Consider the following 27,903-nt stretch of genomic DNA (forward strand, 5'->3'; position numbering starts at 1 on the left):
AAAGTGAAGTGCTTACAGAAGCGCTTAATTTTTGTCACTGGTCTTCGCTTTTTTCGTCACGCTTTGCTCATTTTCACTTGCAGATCGTTTAAAAAAACTGTCCAAGGAGGTTTGTTTCTTCCTCCCTTTCAGGATATTGCGGAAATGAGTTAGGCAAGTTTCGTTGAACAACTCCGATGCACGACCAGTTGCAACTTTTTCGGGGTGATTTTTATCCACGAACTCCACAACTTTCTCCCACATTTCCAAGATCTCCTTTATATCTCTTGTAGAGATAACCTCCTCCATCTCTGGCTTCTCTTCAGAACTAATTTTTCGTTGAACCACCGTATGCTGCTGCGAATGTAGATCGTGTAACTCCTCGGTTGTCAGCTCCTGAGACTGTTCCTCGACGAGTTCGTTCACATCTCTCTTATCCACCTCCAGACCCATAGATTTTCCCAGAGAAACAATCTCCTCTACCACTGACACTTCGGGTTCCAATCCTTCGAAGGCTCTTTCAGCTACAGCCTCAGGTCACAGCTTCTTCCATGCAGAGGTTAAGGTCCTCGTTGTAACACCCAGCCAGGCCTGATCAATAATTCTTAGGCATATCACGATGTTAAAGTGGTCCTTCCAGAACTCTCGAAGGGTAAGGTTTGTGTTCTCCGTCACCTCAAAGCAGCGCCGAAAAATGTGCTTGGTGTACAACTTCTTAAAATTAGAAATCACCTGCTGATCCATGGGCTGCAGGATAGGAATGGTGTTGGGTGGTAGGTAGAGAACCTTTATAAACTTGAACTCTTCGAGTAAATCATCTTCGAGATTTGGTGGATGAGCAGGGGCATTGTCGAGGACGAGAAGGGCTTGCATGGGTAGGTTGTTTTCCTGTAGATATTTTTTAACAAAGGCCAAACACCAGGTTTATCCACTCCACAAAGAATTTCCTGGTGACCTACGCCTTCGGATTTGCCCTCCACATAACTTGCAGTTTTTCTTTTAAAATCTTATGTGACTTAAAGGCTCTGGGATTTTCCGAATGGTATACTAGCAGAGGCTTAATTTTGCAGTCGCCACTCGCATTGGCGCAAAGTGCTAGAGTTAATCCATCCTTCATGGGTTTGTGACCTGGCATCGTCTTCTCCTCTGCCGTTATGTAAGTCCTATTTGGCATCCTTTTCCAGAAAAGCCCTGTCTCGTCACAGTTAAAGACTTGCTGGGGGATGTATCCTTTGGCTTCTATCAGTTCGGAAAACGTTTTGATTTAAACCTCAGCTGCCTTCACATCCGAACTTGCTCCCTCACCATGCTTGACGACGGAGTGAATGCCGGTCCTTTTCCTAAAGTTGTCAAACCAGCCCTGACTGGCTTTAAACGAGTCCTCCGATTCCTCGTTTGTGGAAGTGTGTGGGATCTGCTTCAGCAAATCACCGTAAATCGCTCGTGCCTTCTCACGTATGATGCTTTGTGTTAAGGTTCTCCTTGAAGCTGCTTCTCTGTCACCCACACCATCAGTAGTTTCTCCATCTTTTCATGGAGAGACGTCCGGAGCTTAGAAATTATTGTAACGCCCTTAGCTGGCATTATACGCTTTATCAACTCCTTCTGTTTAAGCACATTGATGTGCTACGCCCGTACATCCTCGCCAAGTCAATTACTTGCACACCTTGCTCATGTTTTTCTATGATTTCACGCTTTAATTCAATAGACATCATCATCTTCTTCGGACCCATGGTTATAAAAATAAATGTGATAATGTTTTGTAAATGTACAAAAAGCGTAAAACGCGAACCCAATTTATCAAAAATTCTTCGAAAACGAGGGAAACAAGCACACAGACTGAGGTCTAGTCTGAGGTGGGAGAAACCGTTAGACGCTGCACACGACCCCAACATGCGGCGCGCATGTTGGGGTCGTGTGCAGTGGTGTAGTGTGCGATTCCTCGTATCTCAAATCTTGCTCTCATCTCAAAGCAAAATATCGCTCGCTCGGCGGCTCGTATCTCAAAACACTCGTATATTAGGGCACTCGTATGTCGAGGTACCACTGTATCTATATCGAAAGGATCTTCAGCCAAACGCTCACACAAAACACTTTCAGAATCAATACTATTAAAGTCTTCTTCATCTTTCTCAATATCGTCATTGCGCTCTTCATCTTCAGTTTGAATTTCTTCAGAAAGAGGGACTGCTACTGAAGTGGTTGACTTTTGGTACAAAACATCACATACCGCTAAATGAATTCCGTGTGCATAACATAACTGATGCTCACATTCAATTAACCTTCCAAATTTCACCATTACAGCTGCACCATCAGTAACACAAGCCACCACGTGTTTTTCTAAAGATATGTGAAATTCTTTTAACTTTTCTTTGATTACTTGGACAGCAGTTTCTGCAGGTAGAACATTGGAAATCTTCACCATTCCTAAGTTCCAAAATGTTCCGTCACTTTTGTGTATGTTTATATTTAAATACCGGCGATTGTTTAGTGAAGTATATTCATCCAAGGATAAACTAAACCTTGATCCTCCATTTATTTGGCTATCAATTTCAGAACATAATCGTTGTTTGATTTGTTTGTAATGCGAATGGATGAGATCCATTACATCTGATGGATTTTTTGGTAAAGTGTATCCTCTGTCTGTCAATGATTTTCTGATGAACTCACTTTTTGTAATAGAGTTGATAGAGATGCCATCTAAAGTCGCATGTTTTGTTACTATTTCTTCACACGTTTCTTTTTTAATAAAAAGCGATGGTAAGGTTTGTTGAGAGGCTAATCGCTTACTGCTAGTTTCTCCAGTTTCCTCGGCTGTACGCTTAGTACTAGTGACAGATAATTTGTCAATATTATGCTTGTTACGCAGATGTCTGATAAGGCCGCTTGTTGAAAAACCTTTACACTTTATCTGTGTTTTACATTCATTACAGGTTGCAAATTCTTGTTTCAAATCCTTAACGAAATATTTCCAAACAAATGATTCTGACATTCTTGATTAAAGGGATTGGTTACGAACAAAATAAATTATAAATTATAACGTAGTATAAATGTAGATAATAGGCGATTACAGGAAAATCCTTGAGTTAACTCGCAGCTCACAAATTCACAAAAGGAAGTGTGACATATGCACAATTTATAAATAATTTTAATTTCAGTTATTCACATCAGATTTGTTAAATTTTACAGGATTGTATTATCTTTCAACTTTAGGGGAGTAAAGCTTTTTTTATTTTCTCCCGCGAAAGTAATAGATTCTACTAGTCCCCCACTTTGAACGACAACAAAGTGCTAATCGTTTTATTACTTTGTTTTCAAAAACTCCCTTATCTGTCAGTAGTGAGTTAAATGACTAACAAATTGTTTTTGCACTCGGGGGAATGTTTTCTTTTAAATTTAACAACTAGTATTGACAGTAATGAAGTCTATAATTTTGTTTTTAATAATTAAAAAAATATTGATAAAATAGCCAAATAAATGTTCGGGTCACAATTACTAAATGGTATTGCTACGTAATAAACATAGATTTTAATTGTTGCAAAATTGAAAGTATTAAATTTGTAAATAGCGTCCCAACTGAATAAAGTAATGAATAATCTGCCAAGTATTGAATAATGTCACCGTAGTGTGTCTGTAAAAAAGCAAAGTAAACTACAACACGGTTTCATCAGAATCAAAAGTATTAAATTTCTTATCGTGTTATGATCGCGAGACAGCACAGCGATAACACCGAGCGAGAAAATCGCGTTGTCAAAAAAGCTGCAATAACTTATTTGAAATTAATTGGGATTTGGCCGGTCATTGAAACCAGGAGAAAAAGATAGAATGTGTAGTATTATGGTAAAGGTTAAACGTTCCACATTGTTATTTTATTCAATTGCAATTGTACTCATAATAATCGCGAGAATACAGAGCTCTCACTCTGCCAGATAATTCACTGCAGGTGGTAGTAAGGAATTGTTTTTCGCAAAATTTCTGTAAATATATATATATATTACAGAATATATATAATTATATTAAAATATATTATCTATATATATATATATATATTTACAAATTTTAAACCTCTGTTGGAATCACTTCAGAACGTATCAATTGAGGATTACTACAAAGCCCGCAGTTCAACAATTATTTATTTTTGAGACATATAAACAAAAAAAAACTAATAAGCAGGCTTAAATTAATAAATATAAATGCATTCCGGCATTCTGACAGTTTATGAGTTAATTATACTTTCTATTTGTAAAATTTCTTCAATCTTAACACAAAATAAGAAAAAAGTGAACTTTTAAAAAAATTGCGGGATTTCCCGGGATGAGAAAAATTTCCCGGGGTAAAAAAACAGCCGGGATCCCGGATCGTTCAGAAACCCTAGCTGAGCCGATTCAGTCTCCATCAGTGATGACTACTGCGATGACCAAATGGAGAACAAATCATTGAATTTATGTCAAATTCTAGACTGTATCGGCGACAGGAAACGTTGTCTTGTAGAAGGTGAAGCCGTTTTGGATGCTGGACACATCATATTTTGTGGATTAAACTCTAACAACAACACCGAAAGTTCATATTGTTGCTTTAGTGTTGCAATCTCAGATATTGTGTTTTCATACATCTCAATTACGGGGAGAATGCACGTGCAAAGCGGGGCTGTCTGGTTTTCGTAAACATGTGATAGCCGAGCATAATACTAAAATGAAAACAAAAAACGTAAATTAACTTACATTTTCAATTAAGAATATTTTTATTCTTAATTGAAAATTTCAGGAGATTTTTGACGAAAAGCACGAGTTATTAAGCTTTAAAGTGGGTGAACAAAATCATATTCCCACGTACACGTAGAAAAAACTTCGAATTTTTGCATTTCTCGACGTTTCAAGGTCCTGAATCCAAAAATGTAAAAATCTTGGATTTATTAATTGATTTAAATAGTGCTAAGGAGGAGATAGATATCTTGGAGTTATTTTTTTGACGTAAAATTCACCAGACTGTTCCTTCCCACTTTTGCATAAACGCAACCAGAGAGAAACAAAATCTCCTGTAGATGCGTGAACTTAATTCGCTTGGTTTTCTCCATAAATTCAGCCTTATCAGAGCAGCTATGGACCATGCCCATAGAATAAAAATATTTTAAAAATGTCAATGGAACATGTAACACTTCACGAGATATATCCCCCAAAATCGGTCGATTTGAAATGTGAACACACTCAAAAACTATTTCTAAAAACAATGCTAACAACCAACTGTTTTCCACTTTACTAAATAAGACTGAAAGCTCGTAAACACGAGAAACGCTACTGTACCGACTACTCCCTGAGCGCCGCGCACTCCGTTAAAATCGTACTTACACTAGAAGCAAATGGCGCGAAAGCAAAGAGAAAACGAAACTAATTTCATTCATATTGCAAGCTGTGGTAAATGTGATCGTGAGTTGTAATTTCGAACTTCTCTTCAAGCCTTTTTAAGCCTATAACTCCCTTACAGCCATTTTATACAAAATAGGTCTTTTCTGAATTTCTAAAAACTTATGCCGTTTTCCCAGCTTGTCTCATTCGTCTTCCTCCTGCTGAGAATCGACAATTATATTTCTCACCAAGATTCACACTTAAACCATCGGTTCCTTTCACGTATAGGAGTAAAAAGAAAACAGCTTGATTCACAGCTACAATTGTACACCTAAATGAAAACGATTAGTTCATTCTCAATTTCATTCACGAATATTTGAATACCTCGTGGGTATTAAACGAATATAGCAAATATAATAACTTACGAAACCTATTTTTAAGAACTAAAATTTACGAATTGCGTGTTAATTTTACTCCAAACGAATTTATTACAAGATTTAAACAACATTCAAAATTTCTGCCAAATTGATTCTTTATATTAGAATTACGAATAAATATTCATACGATTCTAAAATCAAGAACGAATTTCTTAACCAATTTCAATTCCTCCACGTAATTACGAACACTCCGTATCAGACTCGATTTTATGCAAATGAGTTAGCCAAAATGACGTAACAGTACTTAATTATTAATCGATTCGCCACTTTAACAAAACGTAACAATTAAAAATGTTCTTTATTTAATTCTCAATTTAAACAATTTTCAAATCAATTTCAATACGGTAAGAATTCAAACATTTAAATTCGTATTTATCCACTTAAAATGACTTAAACTCGAGATTTAAATACATTTTTAAGAATTTTAAAATTGTATTAAGATTAGACCGCTTTTAATTATTAATGTGATGTAAAATAATAATAATGTTTCCTACCTGCTCGGAAACAGCTCTAAAGAGACAAGATCCATCTCTTGCTACTTGCTTTCTAAAATATCCCAAACTGTCCAAATATTCATCCATTTTCAGACTTAAAACTTAAATTATTTTCTGTACTTTGAAGATGACAAGCTAGATTAATCTAGTGCGCATGCTCCGTTTAAACTTTCCTTATTGGTTAACCAAAACAACAATTACCAGATTTGAATATTTAAAAATTTGTATTGTTTTTTCTCGTTACGTTTATACAATTGGAGTGTATTGTTTTAAATGCCTTTACTATTGAAAAACTTGCGACAGATTGTGTATATAAATAAGTATCTGATTATTATTAAAGTTGATGTCTTTGTTGATTAATATATATTTAGAAGTTCCAGTCTTTTGTGGATGACCGAATTATCGATAAGCATTAAAATTTAAAGATCGACGAACGTAATTCGAATCCTACAACGTGATTTTTTTGTGATTTAATATTATTTATCGTTACATGGGCAATTTTATTTTATTCGGTGTTAATATAATCCTGAAAGGATTTGATGATATCTCGAGTTGATCATAAAATGTCGGCAATTGAAGGTTTAATATATGGTCTAGAAATTTATTAATTAGAAGTATTATGTCATAATAATTTCGTGAGAAAATGTATCGGGATATATTTGCATAAGCAATGAGGTATGATTTCCAGAGTCGTTCAGACTCAAGAGAGGGGAGTTAGATATTTTTTCCGGTTCCGGAGAAAACTTACGGGCCGTTTAGTTTCCACCCTCTATAAATTAATATCATTTTTACTAGAAAAAAAGTTTTCAAGACTGCTATTCATTAATAAGGAAACATTCTCGTATTTCAGTTGTTCGAGAGAGCAGTAGTGGCCAAGTGGATAAAAAAACTGAACTCTAGTAGTTGGTCGTTGGTACGCGCCTCGGATTTTCTTTACTTTTGTAACACCAAAATAGAGGTTGGTTTCCCATAGAAAATCCTTCCGGGAGACATTCCCCTTGGCAGATCGCCTGTGTCACGTTGCCGTACCAATGAATGACACACACACTTGAGTTGAACACATGAAGGAGATATAGCTTTTAGTCTTGACCAAATAGTTATTGCATCCAACCATGTTGGATGCGCCATCTGATGAAAATCCCATACAATTCGTAAGGCTCTGGCCACATCTCTTGATTTCTTCATCAATCAGATTGAACAGGTTTTCACCTGTAGCTTCTTGAACTGGGATTAACCCTAAAAATTCAGTTACAATTTCCTTTCTCCTATCACTAAGAAATCGTATTAACACAGACAAATGATTTTGGGTAGAAATGTCAATCGACTTATCGACGATGACAGCATATTTCTTATTTTTTAAATCGGCAAAAAGCTGTTTTTAACGTAGACGAAATCACATTTTTTTATCAAGCAAGCACACTTACTTCGGTGCAATTTTATATGTTACAATATACTTCCAAGCCCATGTGCTTTCATTATTTCAGTTATGTGGTCAACAGAACGTAGAGCATAATGGCCACTGTTGCCACGTCTACCGAATTTTCGGTAGATCTACTGATTTTGGGTCCGGTCTGCCGATCTATCGATTGAAGCACCAACCGAATCTACCGAAAAGTTGACGATAATTCGTAAAAGAAATTTTTTATTTTCCATGTATCTAAAAATTATCAATAAAACATTTCTTTGTACAGTACCTTCGTTTCTTATATATTGTAAAAGACTTTATTGCAATACAAAGTTATTTCTGCTGATCTGTTTAGCGCCCTCTACTATGTAGTAACATAATCACTGGTTACATAATAATAGAAATCGCCAGAAATGTATTCTTTTTAAACGCGCAATATTTAAAAGAAGATTTTTTTTAATGATAACCGTGAACGAATTAAAAGACGAGATAAAATTAACGAGAATATTTATTAACTTACATACGTCCGACTTGGATTCTACACAAAAAACATCTGCTATCGGGAACAATTGACGAAATAAAAGTATACATTTATCAGATAATAAACCATTTACTTTTTAATAATAAACAACGCTTTTAGCCCACGACTATAAATTGGATAGAGTTAGATAACCTAAATAAATAGGACTTAACAATTGGAGGGCTTATCACGCCAAGGCCGACAGAAAGAAGGACTAGATCTTTAATAAAAAAGTTAGTCTTTAATAATCATATTCAAATTTAGGTAAGTATGCATTTCGGGTACAGGACCCCTCATCAGCTTACAAACACATGACACAAACATAATTCAATTGTTAAGTCCTATTTATTTAGGTTATCTAACTCTATCCAATTTACTTTTTGTATATACAACTGACAAGATTATGTTTCAAGTTATAAACAAGCGGTCTTTCGATGGTCGGACATAAAAAAAAAAAAAATAAACAGATAGCACCTAACTAAAGCGCGGTTTACAATAACGAATATGATTAATCTTAACAGAACCAGACAAAACTCTGTAAATCTCCGAAAAATTTCAGCACCCGAGGCTATAAATACGAGCAGTACAGATTATTTTGACGTCATTCTATAATTCGTTGAGTAAACTGTTGCAAGAGTTGGTGTGAATAATTAAAAAAATATTAGAAATCCAAAAATGAGTGATCAAGAGTACGATAGTGGTGAAGGCTCTAGTACAGGCCTGGCCAACCCAAATTATTTCGCGGGCCACTTCAATCACGTGTAATATTACGGTGAGCCACAATTTAGGCAAACATGCTTTTAAAAAAGTAAAACAAATACAAAATGAATAAGATTTTATTGTTATACCAAGAGTTCGTACTTGTACTTGCGCATTATAACGATGACACATGCAAATTTTCATTTATTTAATTGTTTTGGTATACACATAACGGGAAACAAAAGTTTTAATAAATATATAATATCGCTTAGCGGGCCACACAATTTAACGTGACGGGCCGCGGGTTGGCCAGGCCTGCTCTAGTACTACCGATGTTACTAAAAAAAAGAAATATGAACAATTCTACAAACACAAGTGGGAAGCTCTGTCAGAGTTCAAAGGGTGGTTAACCCAAAGTAAAAAAGGGCAACAATTTGCACTTTGCAAGCCTTGTGGTAAAGACATAAAAATTTCAAGTGGAAAAGACGCTTTATTTAAATACAGTGTTAGAAATTTCATTTAAAAAAAAAGTGGAGACAATCTCAAGAAAACAAGTCTCAATGATGAAAACTTTTGCTATATCCAGATCAAGGCAAAAACAATCGGAGGCAATAATTAAAGAAGGTACTGTACGTTTTTGTGACAGTTTAAATATATAAAAATAAAACTAGTCGATTCATTACTGTTTTATATTTAGTATTATTAATGTTATTTGTTATTCAGGGGAAATACGCCTTTCAGCATTCGTAGCAGAGCACAACCTGCCTTTCTTGGTCATGGAGCATCTGCCGAAATTAATTATGAACATTTGTCTCGACTCAAAAATTGCTCAAGGATTGGCATGCAGCAGAACCAAAACAACAGCTATTGTGAAGTACGTTACTGGTAACAAGGGTTTTCTTCAGGTTTGTGAAGATTTACGAAATAAGAAATTTTTCCTTATCGTGGATTAATCAACGGATCGAAGCGCAATAAAACAATTATGCTTAGTTGTAAGGTATTTAAAAGATGACGTTATTCAAGATAGTTTTTTTGGTCTTGTTAAATTAAGCGCTTCTAAACCTTATATAATCACATTTCTGAAATGTTTAACCACAATAATATTCCCTACAAAAACAATTTGATAGGGTTTGCATCCGATGGAGCTAATGTTATGATGGGAAGTCACCATTCTTTGATGACACTATTAAAAAATGAATGTACCTAATTTATATATTATAAAATGTATATGCCATTCGTTTCACTACATGCATCATATGCCTGTCACAAATTACCTAGGTATGTCGAAGATCTCTGCCGCGATATTTACAATTATTTTAATTCTAGCCCAAAAAGAGTTTGCGAATTCAGCCAATTTCAACAATTTTGCAATATTAAGACCCACAAAATTCTACATTCATCGCAAACCAGATGGCTTTCAGTTCATGGTGTGGTAATTCGAATCTTAGAACAGTACGCTGCTCTAAAACTGTATTTTACTGATGCTGTCAACAGTAACGATGTCCTTGCTGCAAATAATATACTGCAGAAATTGAATAATCCCGTTTCAAAATTATTTCTAGAATTTTTGGATTTTTGGATTGGCCATCATCTTAACCTGACGATGGCCCATAGAGCGGGCTGAAAACGTTTGTTTAGCCTAATAAACGAACTTTTCTCGGTAATAAGGTGTGTCGGTTTTATAATATTAATAATTTAAATGTAGAAATGCAATCAGAGTCTCCAAAATTGCATGTTTTGTATGATAATGTTTGCCTCTTTTGAAAACAATTTATGATTGCTCCCTTCAAAGAAATTATATAACAACCACTCCAATCGAAAATATTGATTTTAAAAATCCAAGAATTATTTAGCTATAGAAAACATGTATTTTGGAGCAAAAGTCATCGCTTCAATGACGTAACTGAATTTTAAGATGAACATTAAATTTTTTCGACTATGTTGTTTGAATGTTTACATTGAAGGCTGCACCCAAATTACTGTTAGATTTCCTCTTAAAACAACTCTATAAAAAAATTTAGTTTTTTGGACCCAACCGTTGTTAAAAGTGGGACTGTACATACAATTACAGATGTTGCTTTATTTCCTCAGCTCATAACTGATCGCGAGCTTCAAAGTTTAGATTCCGAATGGAGACTACAGTATTAAGAAATAATCAAGAAATACAGTCGTTTAGCAATGATGTTCAAGTTTTTTGGCGAAATATTAAAACTACTACTCTGGGCGATGAAACACTTGTTTTTCCAGTGTTGTCTCGTTTTGTTGAGAATATCTTCAGCTAATGCGGAAAGACTATTTTCGTCAATAAATCTGTTACAAACGAAACAAAGAAATAAGCTGAGCTCTGAAACAATAACTGGCTTACTTCCTACTAAATAATTAATTGGAAAAAATTACTATTATGATTTTCTTGTGACAGATAATTTAATTTCAAAAAGTAAGAAATAGAGTGTTAAATCTTCCGTTTCTATGTTGTAAACAGCATAGAAACGGAAGATATTGAATAATAATCATCATTATTATTAATATCCGAAAAATAAAAGGTAATTTTTTGTTAGAAAAATGAGACAAAATGTACCTGCTTAATTAGTAAATTATTATTTTTTTACGTAAGTGTTTTGTGTTAGATTTTTATTTTTTATTGTTTTATAGTTTATAATAAAGTAAATGACAAAAAAAACACGTTATTGTTTATCTTTCTGCCACAAAAAATCGATATACCGAAAACTGCCTAAGGAATCTACCGATGGCAAGCAAATCGGCGTGGCAACAGTGACTTCAGTTAAGTTTCGAATGCGAAGCGTGCGTCTGGTGCTTTTATTTTAGTGCGCGGTCAACCGTGAAACAATTGTTTTTTTTTAAATTTCTAATGCGAAATGGATAAATTTGTGAAAAAACAAACTGAGCCATCTACATCCAGTGAGTCGGTTGGTAAAAAGACAAGGTTGCAGTGACGTGCCGTGACATTTGATGATAGGGAAGCTGTGTTTCTGTGAGAAGCCGGCTTCCAGAGGCAATCAGTTAATTGCGCGTCAGTGATGATCTTGGTTCCATTCGTATTATTTGTTCGATAAGCCAGTAAAAACTGTAGACTTCTCTAAATATATTTTTTATATCACAATTACATTCTGAATCGCTAGGAACGATATAAGGGCTAAAATTATAAATAAAATAATAAAAACTTACTTGGTAAAATAGAATGTGCGGTGGATATACATACCTGGTACAAAATATTCTTCAATTGTATGAATATACTTTTAAAGAAAATTATAATTAAATATCCCTTTGTAAAGAAACGTACATAAAAGTAATATAAAATCTTTACTTTTTAAATCTTAAAACAATCCACTTAGTCAAATAGCACCCTCCAAGTGACTAATGGATGGAATCAGAGACGGTCCTGGTAAGTGCATATACGCGGGCTGCCAAATCCCGAGGGTGCCGATACCGGTCAATGTCAAATGCCTCTTTTGTCGCATCACTAGTATACCTCGAAGGACGCGACGGGGTTGTTGTACATTTTAAACGTTTCTCGCCATAGCTATAGAAATCTAAATACTGTATGTTAAACTTAATAGATTGTCCGTCGTTTGTTTTCTAACTAATTCGTTTTAGGACCAGGGTCCACGGAAATTTCCAAAATTTACAACTTTTCGGTCACTCTCATTAAACTGGAAAAATTTCTGTCTTTATTATCTAATATTACGAAGAAATCAGTCCCCACTATACTCGGCTAGAGATTGGTTTGGTTAAACTTTTGTTTAAGTAAAATTCCGGCTCCTTCGGCAGAGTTTTATTTGTGTCCCCAATTCCCTAATCTCTTAATTATTTAACTACTTCTTAAGTAGAAATAAGTCGAAACCGGTTACTTTGTATTTGAATATTTGTAGTCTTGGGAAAAAGTGGAAAGACAATTTTTATGACAACGATACATAAATCGTAAATTTAAGGAAAATAAATTCTAGAGCTTTTTTTGTACCTTAAGCATCTTTCATTAAATTTAGTTGTAAATGATGCTGCAATATTTTTTAATATTGTACAAGAATTGTACACGTTCTTTTTCTACATACCCTTATAGACGGGACATACGAAATCGTAATATCATTGGTTTAACATTGAAATCCGTAAGTAATATAAGATGGGAGAGCAGAATAAAAATATCAAATATTTTAATGGATTTTTTAAAAAACTCCTGTCAACTATACAGAATTATCATAAAAACATCATATCAGTAAATTCTTATCGGTTGGGTTGTTATAAATGTACTCGTGATTCACATAATCGTGCGAGGGTGGCCAAATATCTAACAGGCAGGCGGCTAACAGCCTAGGACCGGTCCTGGATAGAATTGGAAGCGTTATATGTGTGTAGCTTCCACCAGCTAAACCGGGTGAGGTTGGTGCTCTATAAAGCGCATGCGCGAATGAGTATAGTCTGGCTGTTTGGAAGCTGACAATACAGCGCTTCCATTCCGCCACTAATATTCGAATATACAATAGCAATCTTATCGTTTTTTTCACATGTAGTATAAAATTTGTAATAAGATACATAATTTGGTTATAATAAAATATTAATTTTAATTATATGAAAATAATCGCACAATATGTATTTATTTTTGAGAAAATACAAGGGAAGTGGCGCATCCATCGCTTCCAATGACGGCACGCCACTGGTATCGGGCATTAACGCTATTGTTTAGTCAATTATGTTATATTTATATTCGCGTATATTTTAATATTTTTTACGATATTTTAAAATGATTTACGAAACGTTTTATTGAAACTTTATCGTATTTAAGAATTATTTATCTATTTCTAGAAGACGAGTAACTAATATATAATTTATTTTATATATAAAGCAAAGAATGAGCATTTCTCGTTATATACAAAAGATAACATTTAAAATCATGTTAATTTTAAAAATATTGACAAAAACAATAGCAACAAAACTTCACAAACACAAAACCCCCAATAATATATTTGAATTGTTCCACAACTGGAAGAAACTAGACCATATGTCCCCACTAAAGTATGTTCTTAGGGTACTATTCAGTCTACAAATACGTAGTAAAAACAAAATTTTAGTGCTTAAAGAGTTAAAAAGATCGATTGCAAATAAGATAATTTATAACTTACATCTAAATACCAACAATCGGGCTATTTACGGCTATTACATAAATTATAAACCAGTTTGGCACTAGAGGTAGACGTTAAGCGCCATCTCATATTAACTTTAATAATTATAATTTAATTAATTAATTTAAATAATTTAGACCTACTGGAAGAAAAAATCGTAGTGACAGCGGGCCGATATAGAGCAGGGTGCGCGATCCTTGCTATAATGCGGTTTGCGCGCCAATTTTCGTACGTGCGTTAATCAAGCCGAATAGTTTGGCCATTCAGCCACGCTCCTGGCCGAATATACTATTCGTTACATCACTAGTATTTACCTTCATCTCATCAAAGTGAAGAACTAACTTTTTCCTCTTCTGAAAGTTCAAAGCCTTTAATTTTCATGTTGTTTATAATATCATTTAATATGCCTTGACAAAGATTTAGTTCTGCAGCCCATCGTTGAAGTGTCGAAACTGCAGGTAACGGGATATTCATTTGATTTCTAAAGTATAAATGATATTATGCTTAAATATATCAAAGTAAATGCCAAATTCGTATCTTCTTTCTTCCATCTAATTTTCTTTCCAGCAGATTAGATATTTGTGTTTCTGTAAAGGTACCTTTCAATATTGATACGGCAATCTTTTTTATTTTTTTTTTCAATTTTTCATGTTCTTTTTGGATGACGAGTTTTACTATTCCAAAATTTCAGATTTTTTTGGATCGCTTGCAGTCTTATCTCGATATGTTTAATCTCATTTTTAAGATAAAATTTTCATGTTTTAATTTAAAATTAAGATCATCTAAAGTTTTACAATCATTACATTTAAGAGATTCTTCTGATTTATCACGTTTATTTACATCTAAAAGTTTTTCTATTTCTTTTTAATAAACGATTCTTTCTTTCATTTGACTGATTAATATTTTCATTTTCTATATTTACTACCGGTAGTGAAGTTTTCTTTAGTTTAGGACTTGCCAATAAACCTAATAACTCAGCTTTTAAATTTCTCTCAAAATCATTTTCTGTGAAATGACCAGAGCGAACAAAACAAGAATCAGCATTCAATTTGTCTTTACTTTTGCAATTATGGACGCATTTTCTTATTATTGGATCTTTAGGAAATCTAAAATAACCAACTTTCCTGTTTAATAACTTTGTGTTATGATCGCTGTTATTACAAGTTCCAACAGCACATGATGCTACTGGCATCCAAAAATAAAATTATTATTATTTAGCTATTTTATTTTATTATTTTTTAATTTTCCCAAATAAATCGAATCAAGATATAATATTCTGAAGTGGAAAAAAGCAGGTTCAATTCAAGCTCCGAATGACGCGTGTGGGACCTTGACAGGGCATGTAGAGCATTTCTATACAATTTATGTAAATATGCATATTTTAAGAAAGTTATATTAATTAATAATAAACAATATTTCTTTTTTTACATCTCAAGTTATTTTAAAAGTGTTATCGGCCAGCTTATTATTTGTGGTCGTCAGTAAATCCCAATCCTAAAAAAATAATAAATAAAAAAAAGTCATTAGTATGCAAGAAAAAAAAGGATCTGTTTTCGTTTAAACAGAATGGGAAAACATTTAATCAGAAACACTGATGACACTACTCTCTTATTCCGATAGTTTTTTTTTCATTCTGTAATAAATTTTACATTTTAGGATTCATTTTTTAAATGTTTACTTATGTGAGATGCACGCAAACTGGCTATAAATGTATCTCAGGTGATGACTTCTCATCACCTGAGATACATTTATAGCCAGTTTGCGAGCATCTCACATAAAGTCTGTCCAGCAAGTCCTAATTTGTATCTCTTCTTGATGTTTTCCTCTTTAGTAGTTCTCTAAACTGTCTATTATGTTCGTTTCTCGCCTCTTGGGTTTCTTCGGAGTATTGCCCAATTCCGAGCTTTGTCATACACTCGTACAGTACAGCATAAAGTACGATCTCGTAAGATATATTTCTATAGAATAAAGGATAATGATCTCGAGACTAATTTCAAAAACAGGTAACTCTTATATGTGGGGGGGGGGGTTAAAAACTGGAAATTTTTTTCGAATGGCGGATATTTTCCTGGATGTGCGGGAAATCCGTTGTCCACGATATAACGGATTCTATTATATATTGCAGCAGTCAGTCAATTATAAATTTAAGCATATTTAAATAATTAATTAATTTAGTGTAAAATTTCGAAAGTATTTCGAGTTAAAATATTTACTTAAGTCTTTAGACGTGATGATGGTACTCTGAATAAGTTACCCTGACGTTAATGATACTTTATTAAACAGCATTAAATCGACTACTATGACATACGCAATGATAACTAATTTTGTCTTAACATCATTTTCGAATGGAAACTTAATGGTAGAGAAAAGGCGGATTTGAAGGGACAATGAAAAACCCTCCTCGCTCACAGCCAATCATAGGTGGAGGGAACATAATCTTTACTAGGAGGATTTTAATTTTAATCAGTGTAACTTTAAAATTCAATACGTACTATATTCCAAATTACAACACAATCTCTAAAATCAGTATGTCTAGTCATTTGTGTAATTGTATTGTATGTATGCATCCGACACACGCGGATTTTACACAAGTTTTGCCACTTCTGTCAGCAATTTTAAATTGTTATCGCCATTTCTTTAAAACTCGCAAATTGCGAAAACGACGATCGACGGCCGTAACATGCATCTAGGATGTATTGACATTTAGATATTCTAAACGGACGTAAAAAAATTGAAACTACCACACCTCAGATAAAATATTCGTAAAAGATCGTGTTTACCAAAAGAAAAACACAGGCTAACAAAAGTTGTTTCGTAAATATCCTGACGAACGGGTCAGGGTTTATTCGACGTTGAATGTTCACATTTAAAAAATTCGACCGCTCCACAATAGTGCGTGAAGGTGTGCTTCTGTCACGTTTAACAATAGTAGCGGGAGGGAAGTAACCTAGAAAGAACTCCGTTTACAAGTTTTTAAAATACGTTTTCCGAACATGTCGCTAGACGAATCTTTGGGTCGAACACATTCGGTATCGAGTGTTTTCTAAGAGGTGTCTCCTTTCTCTGGTTACGCCACGAATTTTTGTTGCTCTCTCGTATTCCATACGAAAGCCTATATCCCAGGATACGAAGTGAACAAAGTGTAACGAAACGTAATTCGCGATTCGCCAAAATCGGTACGGATGCATTTTTCCGTGCCAACGAAATGGGTTCTCAATATCGTCTCATGGAAGAGAGGTATCTGTCGGTTCCGTAGTTATTTCCCAGATTCGAATGCATCATGTTCATGCCCCCTCCTCCGGTGTTAGCGGCGGACGATCCAGTGTTGTACATATTGGACTGGGGCTGCTGGGTCATCATCTGCTGGTTGTTCATCCCCATTCCCATTCTCTGGTTTCTGTTATCATTGGAACCCATACTAGACCACCTATCTCCTACCGTTTCGTTCCCCCTTCCCCAACTCATTCGCGAGTTGTCCATCTTGTTTCTATTGTCCGAATTCCAATCGGATCCGTTGTTGCCCAAGCCCGAATTTTCCATGTTGTAAGATTTGTTCATGTTGTCGTCCATCCCGTACGATTTTCCCATATTCCTGTCGTTCTGTCCAGAAACCCACATGTCTCCTCTCTCAAATGATCTTCCCACTGTGTTGAAAGTGTTCATCTCGTTCATCATGTTTTTGTTGCCATTATCTGAGAAACGGTTGTCGTGGCCCCTTTGATTTACCCGCTCGCGTGATCTCGATCTCCACTCGTCGTGCACCATACCCCGGCGTCCCGATGATGCATCTCTGTCTCTATTGGAAGGTCCTGAATTTCGGTGTTCCCGAGATGAGAAATCGTTTCTGCTATTGTTCTGAAATCTGTCGTTTCTGTCATCGTGATCCCTGGACTCATAGCGCATAACATTGAAATCAGTCTTGGGAGGACTGGTATCTGTCTTATGTGATTCAAACCGATCATTTCTTCTTTCGTACAAAGCACTGTGTTCAAACATAGGTCTCTCTCTCTTTTCAAAATCATTTCTAAATAAAAGAAATTAAGGGTAAATTTCTATGTTAAATTTTTAGTTAGACATTCAGTGTCAATTTTACCTGCTGTCCATAGCAAAGGAAGAAGTTTCATATCGAGGTCTTTTTCTGTCATCCCAAAATTGATCATCCGAAGTGTTCCTCGAAAGGTGATCATATCCACGCTTCATGGAGCGAGTATCATCCAAAGCACTAAGAAATTTAAAAGAAAAACTTTTGGAAAAAATATCGAAATGATTGTGTTGCAGGAACACGAAAGATACTCTTACGAGAGTTCTCTCTGACGACGAAGAGCTTCCCTCTCCTTTTCTATCTTCTCACGTTCCAACCTCTGTTTCACTCGTTCTAATCTCAGTATCTCAATCCTTTCTCTTTCCAATTTTTCACGTTCTAATCTGAAATCAACAAAGTGTATTTCAACCAGTTTTTTCTTGAGAATTTTTCTAAAAAGTAACATCAATAAACTGATAACTAATATTTTAGTTCAAAGACGTAATCGTAATTTCCAGTTTGTCCCAACTTCTTCATCCAGTAAACTTAATTCCTATAGTTCTTTTACTACATTCGTTGGGCTCATTTCACAAAACTCAACGAATGTAGTAAAAGAACTACAGGAATTAAGTTTACTGTATGAAGTTGAGACAATTATGGATTATGAAAATCTATACCCATCTATAAAAATAGAATCCTGCTATGAAGCATCAATGGAATTTATGCTCCACAAAAAGCTAGAAATTGCTGCATTTACAAAAAATATAATAGAATTAGCCAAATTGATATTCTATGAATCCCCCTTCAGTTTTGATAAACAAGCTTACAGACAAAAGAAAGGAGTACCTATGGGAAACTCGATGTCAGGATTATTGTGTAAACTGGTCCTATGCAACTTGGAGAAGAGTATTATCAATGGGTTCAGGATGGATATTGTAGTTTACAAAAGGTATATGGACAATGTGTGCACATTATTTGTAAAAACGACAAGAAATTACAAGAGTTTGTACAGATAATCAACAATAGCAACAACAATGGATTAAAATTTAAACTAGAGCAAAAAAGTCATAAATGGATACATTTTTTAGATATAGACATCCAATCGAAAGGAGATGGTATAACAACAGGTATCTACATAAAACCAACACATAGTCCACTATACATTCCGACTAACTCGAATGACCCCCACAGATACAAACTGTCCGCCTTTCATGCACTCATTAGACAAGCATATTCATATTGCTCTAATGTGGTGGACAGGATCAAAAGAAATTAATAGAATCAAAGAAACAGCTTCAAAGTTGGGATATTTAGAGTACAATAGAAGGACTAATTAAAAGATATGGAAAAAGAATATAATAAGAACCCAAAGAAATCAGTTTAAAAATCTCTAAGTTCACTTATAATCCAAACATCAAGAACATCATGAAACAAGTGTCGAACAAAAAACACTCAAAAATAGTTTTCAAAAGAGAGCCTAATTTATACAGTATTTTAAGAAATGATAGAGACATGATTAAAAACGAATAAAAAATGGGCATATATAAAATTTCATTTGAAAATCAGGAATTAGGAATTAAGAAGGACTATACTGGGGTCACAAGAAGGAATTTAGCTATCAGACATAAGGAGCACAAATATCCTCTGCTTAAATCCAATATAAAAAAGTCCTCTGCTTGTGCCATACAGGATATCGTGTTGCAGTGCCCTTTATTAATGTAAAACACGAATATTATCCTGTCTGGCACAAGCAGAGCACTCTGGTTAAATGGAATGAAGCGATTATCCTCAGGGCTATGCATTCCCCATCATTAGCAATGCACAAAGAAAAAATTGAAATCTATATAAGTAAATTAAAGGATTAACACCAGGGATGCAGATGGACTAGCTTCTGAATGGAAATTTTACATAAAAGAAAAACTAAAACAAAATTTTTAGCCCACACTTGCCTTTGCACTTAGAGGTGTTTTTTGTGTATTTATTTCATTATTATTTTTATTTTATTATATTATTTGCATCGTTATTGTATTAGTTCATTTAGTATATTTATTTGTTAATTTATCTACTATTTCATTTTAAATTTAAATGTAAAAGTGTTTGAACGTTCTGTCGTTTAAATGTTAAGTTAAAATACATTCGAATTTAGGTTGCATCTAAAGATGGCCCATCATATTGGGTCAAAAACGTTAATGTTTGTTTAATAAACATTTCTCAGCATCAGGTGTTGTTGATTCATTAACTAATTCTTGACTATTAGGTAGTGTTTAATATTTACTATTAGAATGATGTTCCTGAAAGTGAGTCATGAAAATCTGAAAGTACTTGGAAACTGAAATAGTAATGTCGATATACAGGGTGGGCCAGCGAAAACGAAACGGCAGAGTGTTCGTGTTCGTCCAAGCAAATCACTCGGACAGGCCGATTTTATTCTCGAGAGGACATCTTTTGCAATAAAGTTTTTGCGATTCTGAATACAACAGACAACAAAAAATTTAAAAAAAACTCATTTATTTTGTATTAACTAAACAAACATTTATTTCAAAAAAAAATGTTTGTTTAGTTAATACTCAGATTCGCAAAAACTTTATTGCATAAGATGTCCCCTCGAGAATAAAATCGACCTGTCCTTGCTTGGACGAACACGAACACTTTGCCGTTTCGTTTTCGCTGGCCCACCCTGTATATTTCAAATAACCAATTAATAGATATTTGATCAAGTGTATTTTTCTTTTGAAATAATAGTATGGAAATCTTTTAAATGAAATTTTATAAAATGTGCATATTGACAATGAAAACAAAAATTTCTGGATTAACTGTATTTTTTTTACTTTTAAAAATTCTTTATTTGTACTGTATATTATAGATCTATTTAAAACTAAATGTATTTTACAAATTATACACATTTCTGCAAAATCTATGAAAGAATGAATATTTAAATATTTTAACAACATGTATTTATGTTAGAAAAAAGACTTACTCAAATTTCTTATTTATGTAATGACTATATTCTTTCAAATTTCAGATACTCATGCTCTTTAAATGCATAACGAGAATTAATAATTCAATTAATAATAATAATGAATAATAATAATAATAATAATAATAACTCTCCCGTGGTCACCACCTGGTCGTGGTGGGAGAGCCCAGTAATTTTACTGATCCATAGGGCAATGCAGGCTGGAGCATAAGCTCCTGGTAGGGACACCCATGCCAGTAAGGTCTATGGGGAGAAATGAAGCTAAGAGTGACCACGCCCACATTCTGTGGAGATATTCATCATGGTAATAACTAGATCAAAGTGTGATACCGGCTCGGACGTCGCCCGGGTTAACAAGGTCCGCGTTCGTGGGTTAGGCAGAGGCTCACGTTCGAAAAATAGGTCCACAGTCTCCCTTGGTTACCGGTGGCGAAAGCAGCACCGGCCCAAGCATGGCTACTGCAATGCCCTCAACAGATGTGAGGAACCAACCCAGCCTTGGTGTTTCTGTGGCAATGCATCCACAGACCACAAAGGCTGGAAAACCACGCCAACGGATGAAATGGACAGTAGAAATGAACGAGTTTATCATCCGTACTTACTACACCATCACAAAACTTGAAACAAACATGACAGCATACAGACAACAGCTACACCATAGATTCACGCAACAGTATCCTCATCTCACTGTCACCGAACAAAGGGTTGTTGATCAAAAAAGAACAATTATACACAACAACCTTATTCCACAAACAACACTTGAACTTATCAAACAACAGGTTGCTGATCAAATACATCAACAGACAGAAACATCTAACATTAATGAAGATCATGTAACCTGTCAGGATAATCCAGCAACAAGCATTGATAATAACACACATACAACAATTACCACTAATGATACTACAGACACTTCCTCATCCATCACTGATAACATAGACTTGGATTTAGTTAATACGCTCTCACTTATATTTCAGGAAACACTCACTAAATATACAGGTACAGATCCCACACAACGACCACGAATACCAAAAATCAACACGTCAAAGAAAGTAGGAAAAACACTAAATTATGTAAACACTCACTTACTACCACACTACATTCATTCAATTTCTACACTCGCAGACATTCATACATTAGTTTATGCTGGGGCAGTCACAGTAGTGACACACCATGGACTGAAAGTACAATCACAGACAAATACACAGAAAACACAATTCTATCACAAGCCTGCCTGGCAGAGAAGAATAGAAACACAAATAAATGACATTAGACAGCAATTAGGCAGGCTGACACAATACACTAAAAACAACATAACACCCAAATTAAGGAAACAGCTCAAAAACATTTTCAAGAAAATAAAAACACACACAAAACATGAACATCACAACACACGCATTACAGAATACATTGATACACTAAAACAAAAACTTGCTGCCAAAGCACGTAGACTCAAACGATACAAAACATGTACACTACGAAAACAACAAAATAAATTATTTACAAACAATGAAAAACTCTTTTACAGACAAATTAATAACAAAGCAAACACTGATACACAGCACAGTGGCACACCAACAGAAGAAGAACTCACAACATATTGGTCTTCTCTTTGGTCCAGTGCTGTCACGCACAATGCTGATGCAGGCTGGATCGAGGAGGAGAACAGAAACTTGCACAACATACCAACTATGCCCTGTGTTGAAATAAACATACATGATTTCCAATACACTGTTAACAGAACACACAACTGGAAGACACCTGGTGTAGACAACATTCACAATTTCTGGTACAAAAAGTTTACATCACTGCACCAGGAACTAGCTAAACATCTAACACACATCATCATCAATCCACAAGACATGCCAAATTTTCTTACTCAGGGCATCACCTACATGAAACCTAAAAACAACAATACCACAGACCCCACACAATACAGACCAATTACATGTCTTCCAACACTCTACAAATTATTGACATCCTGTATTGCAAACAAAATATACAAACATGTTGAAGAACACGACATTCTAACAGAACAACAAAAAGGTTGCCGTAGAAACCACAGGGGATGCAAAGAACAGTTACTCATAGATTCAGTCATTCTACGGCAAGCACACAGACAACACAGAAACATACACATGGCATATATAGACTACAGAAAAGCATTCGACAGTGTTCCACACAGTTGGCTGCTACATATCCTACACATGTACAAAATACATCCATCACTCATTGCATTCTTTCAAAACACTATGCAGCACTGGAGAACAACACTACATCTCAGGGCCCATAACACTTCCATACAAACAAACCAAATTTTTATTAGGCGAGGAATTTTTCAAGGAGATTCCTTGAGTCCTCTCTGGTTCTGCTTAGCCCTGAATCCATTATCCAACATGTTAAACAACACGCAATATGGTTACAATATCAGACACAAAAAAACAACACAGTTTACACTGTCACATCTCATGTACATGGATGACATAAAACTTTATGCATCCACACAAAAACAACTTCATCAACTCCTACAAATCACACATTCATACACCAAGGACATACAAATGGAATTTGGCCTAGATAAATGCAAAACAGTTCACATAGAAAAAGGAATCCTGAAGAAAGAAGATTTTGCACTTGGAAATGGAGACATTATTGAATCCATGGAAGAGGGCGAGTTCTACAAGTATTTAGGATTCCAACAGGCCAAACTAACAGAACATACACAAATAAAGCAAAGATTAATTAAAGAATACCAAAGTAGGTTAAATGCTATTCTCAGAACACAATTAAATGCAAAACACACAGTTAAAGCAATAAACACATATGTCATCCCAGTACTCACATATTCTTTTGGAGTTATACATTGGACTCACACTGATCTTGAGCAACTCCAAAGGAAAACAAGAACAACACTTACTAAGCATAAACAACATCATCCTAAATCCGCCACAGAAAGATTAACCCTTCCACGTAAAGATGGCGGACGTGGCCTGATTGACATAGTTAACCTTCACTACAAACAAATACAGTCACTGCGAGAGTTTTTCTACAAAAAACAAGAAACATCACAATTACATAAAGCAGTAACTCTAGCAGACTCAAATAACACACCATTAAACTTACACTCACATCATACGGACACAACACAACATATAAAAAGCATAGACACCATTAAGCAATCATGGGCTCGAAAGGCACTCCATGGCAGGCATCCTTACGATCTGGCCCAGGATTTTGTTGACAAAACTGCGTCAAACAGCTGGTTAGCTCGGGGATGCCTCTTTGGGGAGACGGAAGGATTCATGATTGCCATACAGGATCAGGTCATAAATACTAAAAACTACAGAAAACACATACTCAAAGATGCAACACTCACAAATGACACATGCAGAAAATGTCACATCATGCCAGAAACTATACAACACATCACCTCTGGTTGCAAGCTCTTGGCACAGACAGATTATTTACACAGACATAACCAAGTAGCAAATATAATACACCAAGAGCTTGCAAAGAAACACAAATTAGCAGACATCCACGAACCATACTACAAATACATTCCGCAGACAGTATTGGAAAACAACACGCACAAAATGTACTACGACAGAGCCATAATCACAGATAAAACAATTTACCACAACAGACCAGACATCACACTCATTGACAAACACAATAAAATCACATACATTATAGACATATCCATTCCAAACACTCACAATATACAAAACGCATGCACTGAAAAAATTAGCAAGTACACAGAACTCACCCAGGAAATAAGGCATCTGTGGAGAATGGATAGGGTGCTTATTGTACCTGTAGTTCTTTCCTCTACAGGTGTCATACCACACACACTACACAAAAGCCTGGGCACATTACAATTGAATAGAAACACATACATCACTCTACAGAAGGCCACTATATTGAATACATGTCATATTGTGAGAAAATTCCTGAATACAGACACACACACTGATACACTTCTTTAATTTCTGTTTTGGTTACTATGCCTTGACTTTGGTCCGGCATAGTACTTAGCCACCGGTGTTAACCGAGTATATCTAACTTAACCCAACATAATAATAATAATAATAATAACAACAACCAAAATCTTAATTTTTTCTTTTTTTTTTGCAATTCCTAAAAACCAAACACGAGTTTATATTAACAAGATATTTAAATCTAAATTTCACTAGTTTCTAGTCAATGCATTAATATATATAAACCTTAATTTCTCTCTCTCTCTTTCTAATCGTAATGTTTCTTCTCTATGCTTTCGTTCTAAACTTCTATTTCTTAAACGTTCTGCAGATCTTTTTTCCATTTCTCTGAACTCTCTCTCTCTTTGACGACGACGTTGAAGTATTCGTTCTTCCTAAGATAAACAAACAAATGATTTACAATATTCTATTATTACAATCATACGTTTAGTCATAAATAATTCTAATTGTTATAATATCACCATATAAGTATGCCAATTAAAACATTGAAAAATTAAATTCTTTTCAATGTATTAAAATATAAAAAGTAACAACAAAAAATGTTAAAATGTAAGTTATAAATCAAAATAATTTAGTTGATTATTATGCTTTATCATCAATTTTAATTTTTATTGTGGTATTTTTTTTCACTTCAATTATACAAAAATCGAATATACAGAAAATTTTTAAACCTGCCACCAACTCTAATCAATATAAGTGATAGAAGTATAGGGTGTACTATAGATTGCACTTTAAGGAATTTTAGGACTGAGTACATATTTGAACTGAGGAGGCTGAGATGAGTTCAATGGTACCTACTTTTGGACCGAAGACAAAAAATAAAAGATCATCATACTTTTTAAATGCTATCATGCAGACGGCACCGTAGTTGCTAGTATCGCCATCTTGCGGTAAAGTCTGCAAACCATGACGTTGGACTACAGTCATCTCTCGGAGGAATAGGTTAGGTTTGTTGGACAAGCCACAATAGTGGCGCGTAGTACTAGCCGACTGCGAGGGTGTGCGAAAAGGACTTAACTCAAACTGCAAACGATCAATGTGCTCGTGGATCAACATCTGCCTCTGTTGAAGGTACAGTATATATGGGTGACTTGCTGGACTGCCTATTAAACACACGATAGGCTTAGTGGAGAGAGTGACACAACTCCCGATCATTGCACAAATGCTGGAAAAAAGTATGATAACTTTCTTATTTTTCGCCTCTGATCGAAAAATAGGGTATCGTTGAACTCATCTCAGTCCTGAGTTCAAATATGTACTCGAAGTCCCGAAATTCCGTAGAGGTGCAATCTATAGGATCCCCAAAGAATATTTAAACTTACAAATTATTACCAGTTATAAATTATAATCTGATAGTTTTTTTTTGTTTTCAATTGTTTATTCAGTAGATTAGTGTTTGTAGTATTTTATAATTGATGGTATTTCACTTTTTATTTTTATAAATTTTAAATAAAAATTTTCCCACAATATACATCATAGTGTAGAATTTGTTTACTTTGCCTAAAATTTATGGTTGATAAATTTTTAGTATTTCTTATTTATTCTTAATGCTATGGAAATGTAAAAATGACAGTATTACTATAATACTTTTAACAAATTGCTTGACAGGCTTAATGCATTAAATTAATAAACATTGTGAAAAAGCTGAATATCTGTTAATAACTTTTTGAAAGATTATCTGGCAACTAAATCTAATATTTATAGTTATATTTATTTATTATGTTCCTTTTGAACAATTTAACTCTTTTTTGATATTATAGTTTAATCATTACATTTAAAACTGTAAGACATATCCAACAAAACTTTGAAACACATTAACAATTTTAAATAAAATCAATGATGAAAAAGCTTAATTATTTTCTTTTATGTTTATTTACCAGTACCAGTTATACTATATATCTCACTGGCCTGATGACTGAGGTAATTAGAGCATCAGCCTACCTAGGATCAAAAATAAGATATCCAGGCAGATAAAAAAAGAAAATGAATGTTTTGGGATGGGATGGTCTGTCCTGGATACAATAGCTCCAGTTCCTCACCACTCAGTTGCCCCAATGGATCTGGCTAAACTCATTATGAGCATAAAAAAATTCTCTTGGTTCCCATAGGGCAGAAAAAAATATATGTATAACAGCAAAACCCTTGCTAATTTGCATTACTATTTTGCATTGTGTATTTCTTAAAACAATGAATCTGTCAATTCTAATCCAGGCTTTAACAACTATTATCTTACTTTTAAATGTGTCAAAATGTGATTAGCTTCTTTTTTTAAAGTTCAAATTAGTAAATATTAGCAATGACAATAATGATGCTACTAGTTTCACATGTAAAATTTCATCAAACCATTAAATTTGTTAATTTTAAATGAACAATACAATTTTATTTTAAATAAAGGGTACTTTTCAGACCATACAATATGCATTTGATTAAACACCTCACCAATTCAGACTTTCACTAATTTGGACTAGGGTTTCCCTCAATTAGTCCAAGGTTCTATTGTATATTTACAGCATAACTATAAAATGAAAAATGAGATTTTATAGAAACATAAGTCTGTCATAATGAATAATAAAAAAACTAGCAAAGATAATACAGTAAAACCTTGGTTTATGAACTTAATTTGTTCCTAAAAGCTGTTTGGAAACCGACTTGTTCTCAAACCAAAACAATTTTCCCATAAGTAACAATGTAAATTGGATTAATCCATTTCCGACCCCAAAACAAAACCATTTTTTACCTTTTTAACCATATTTCATGTGTAAAAACAAAAACAAATACAATGTAATATTATATAACAATATACCAAACTGAATAACAAATAAAATTTATAAATAAGAAAGACAATTTCATTCATCCTTATCCATGCTGAGAAATCTTGATGAGTGGAGGATGGAGC

The 27,903-nt window shown here is 34.3% G+C and overlaps 2 protein-coding genes across 4 annotated transcripts in view; both read right to left on the reverse strand.

Annotated features, from left to right (window-relative positions):
* LOC136980496 (OTU domain-containing protein 4-like) overlaps positions 1-6,387 on the reverse strand; it is an 89,477-nt gene extending 83,090 nt beyond the window's left edge. The window contains 1 exon segment of the mRNA XM_067276626.1: positions 6,253-6,387. Coding sequence (XP_067132727.1) covers positions 6,253-6,339 — 87 coding nt within the window. The 5' untranslated portion in view covers positions 6,340-6,387.
* A 10,431-nt stretch (positions 6,388-16,818) lies between these two features.
* The window catches only part of LOC136980492 (SAFB-like transcription modulator), an 84,729-nt gene continuing 73,644 nt past the window's right edge, over positions 16,819-27,903 (reverse strand). For all 3 annotated transcript variants that reach the window (XM_067276622.1, XM_067276620.1, XM_067276619.1), the window contains 4 exons: positions 25,233-25,381; positions 18,311-18,436; positions 18,105-18,233; positions 16,819-18,035 (listed from right to left, as the gene is read on the reverse strand). In XM_067276622.1, coding sequence (XP_067132723.1) covers positions 17,225-18,035; positions 18,105-18,233; positions 18,311-18,436; positions 25,233-25,381 — 1,215 coding nt within the window. In that variant the 3' untranslated portion in view covers positions 16,819-17,224. The remainder of the gene's footprint in view (positions 18,036-18,104; positions 18,234-18,310; positions 18,437-25,232; positions 25,382-27,903) is intronic.

This window comes from Centruroides vittatus, unplaced genomic scaffold (assembly GCF_030686945.1).
Source record: "Centruroides vittatus isolate TY-2023 unplaced genomic scaffold, ASM3068694v2 contig_7, whole genome shotgun sequence".
NCBI classification, from domain to species: Eukaryota; Metazoa; Arthropoda; class Arachnida; order Scorpiones; family Buthidae; genus Centruroides; species Centruroides vittatus.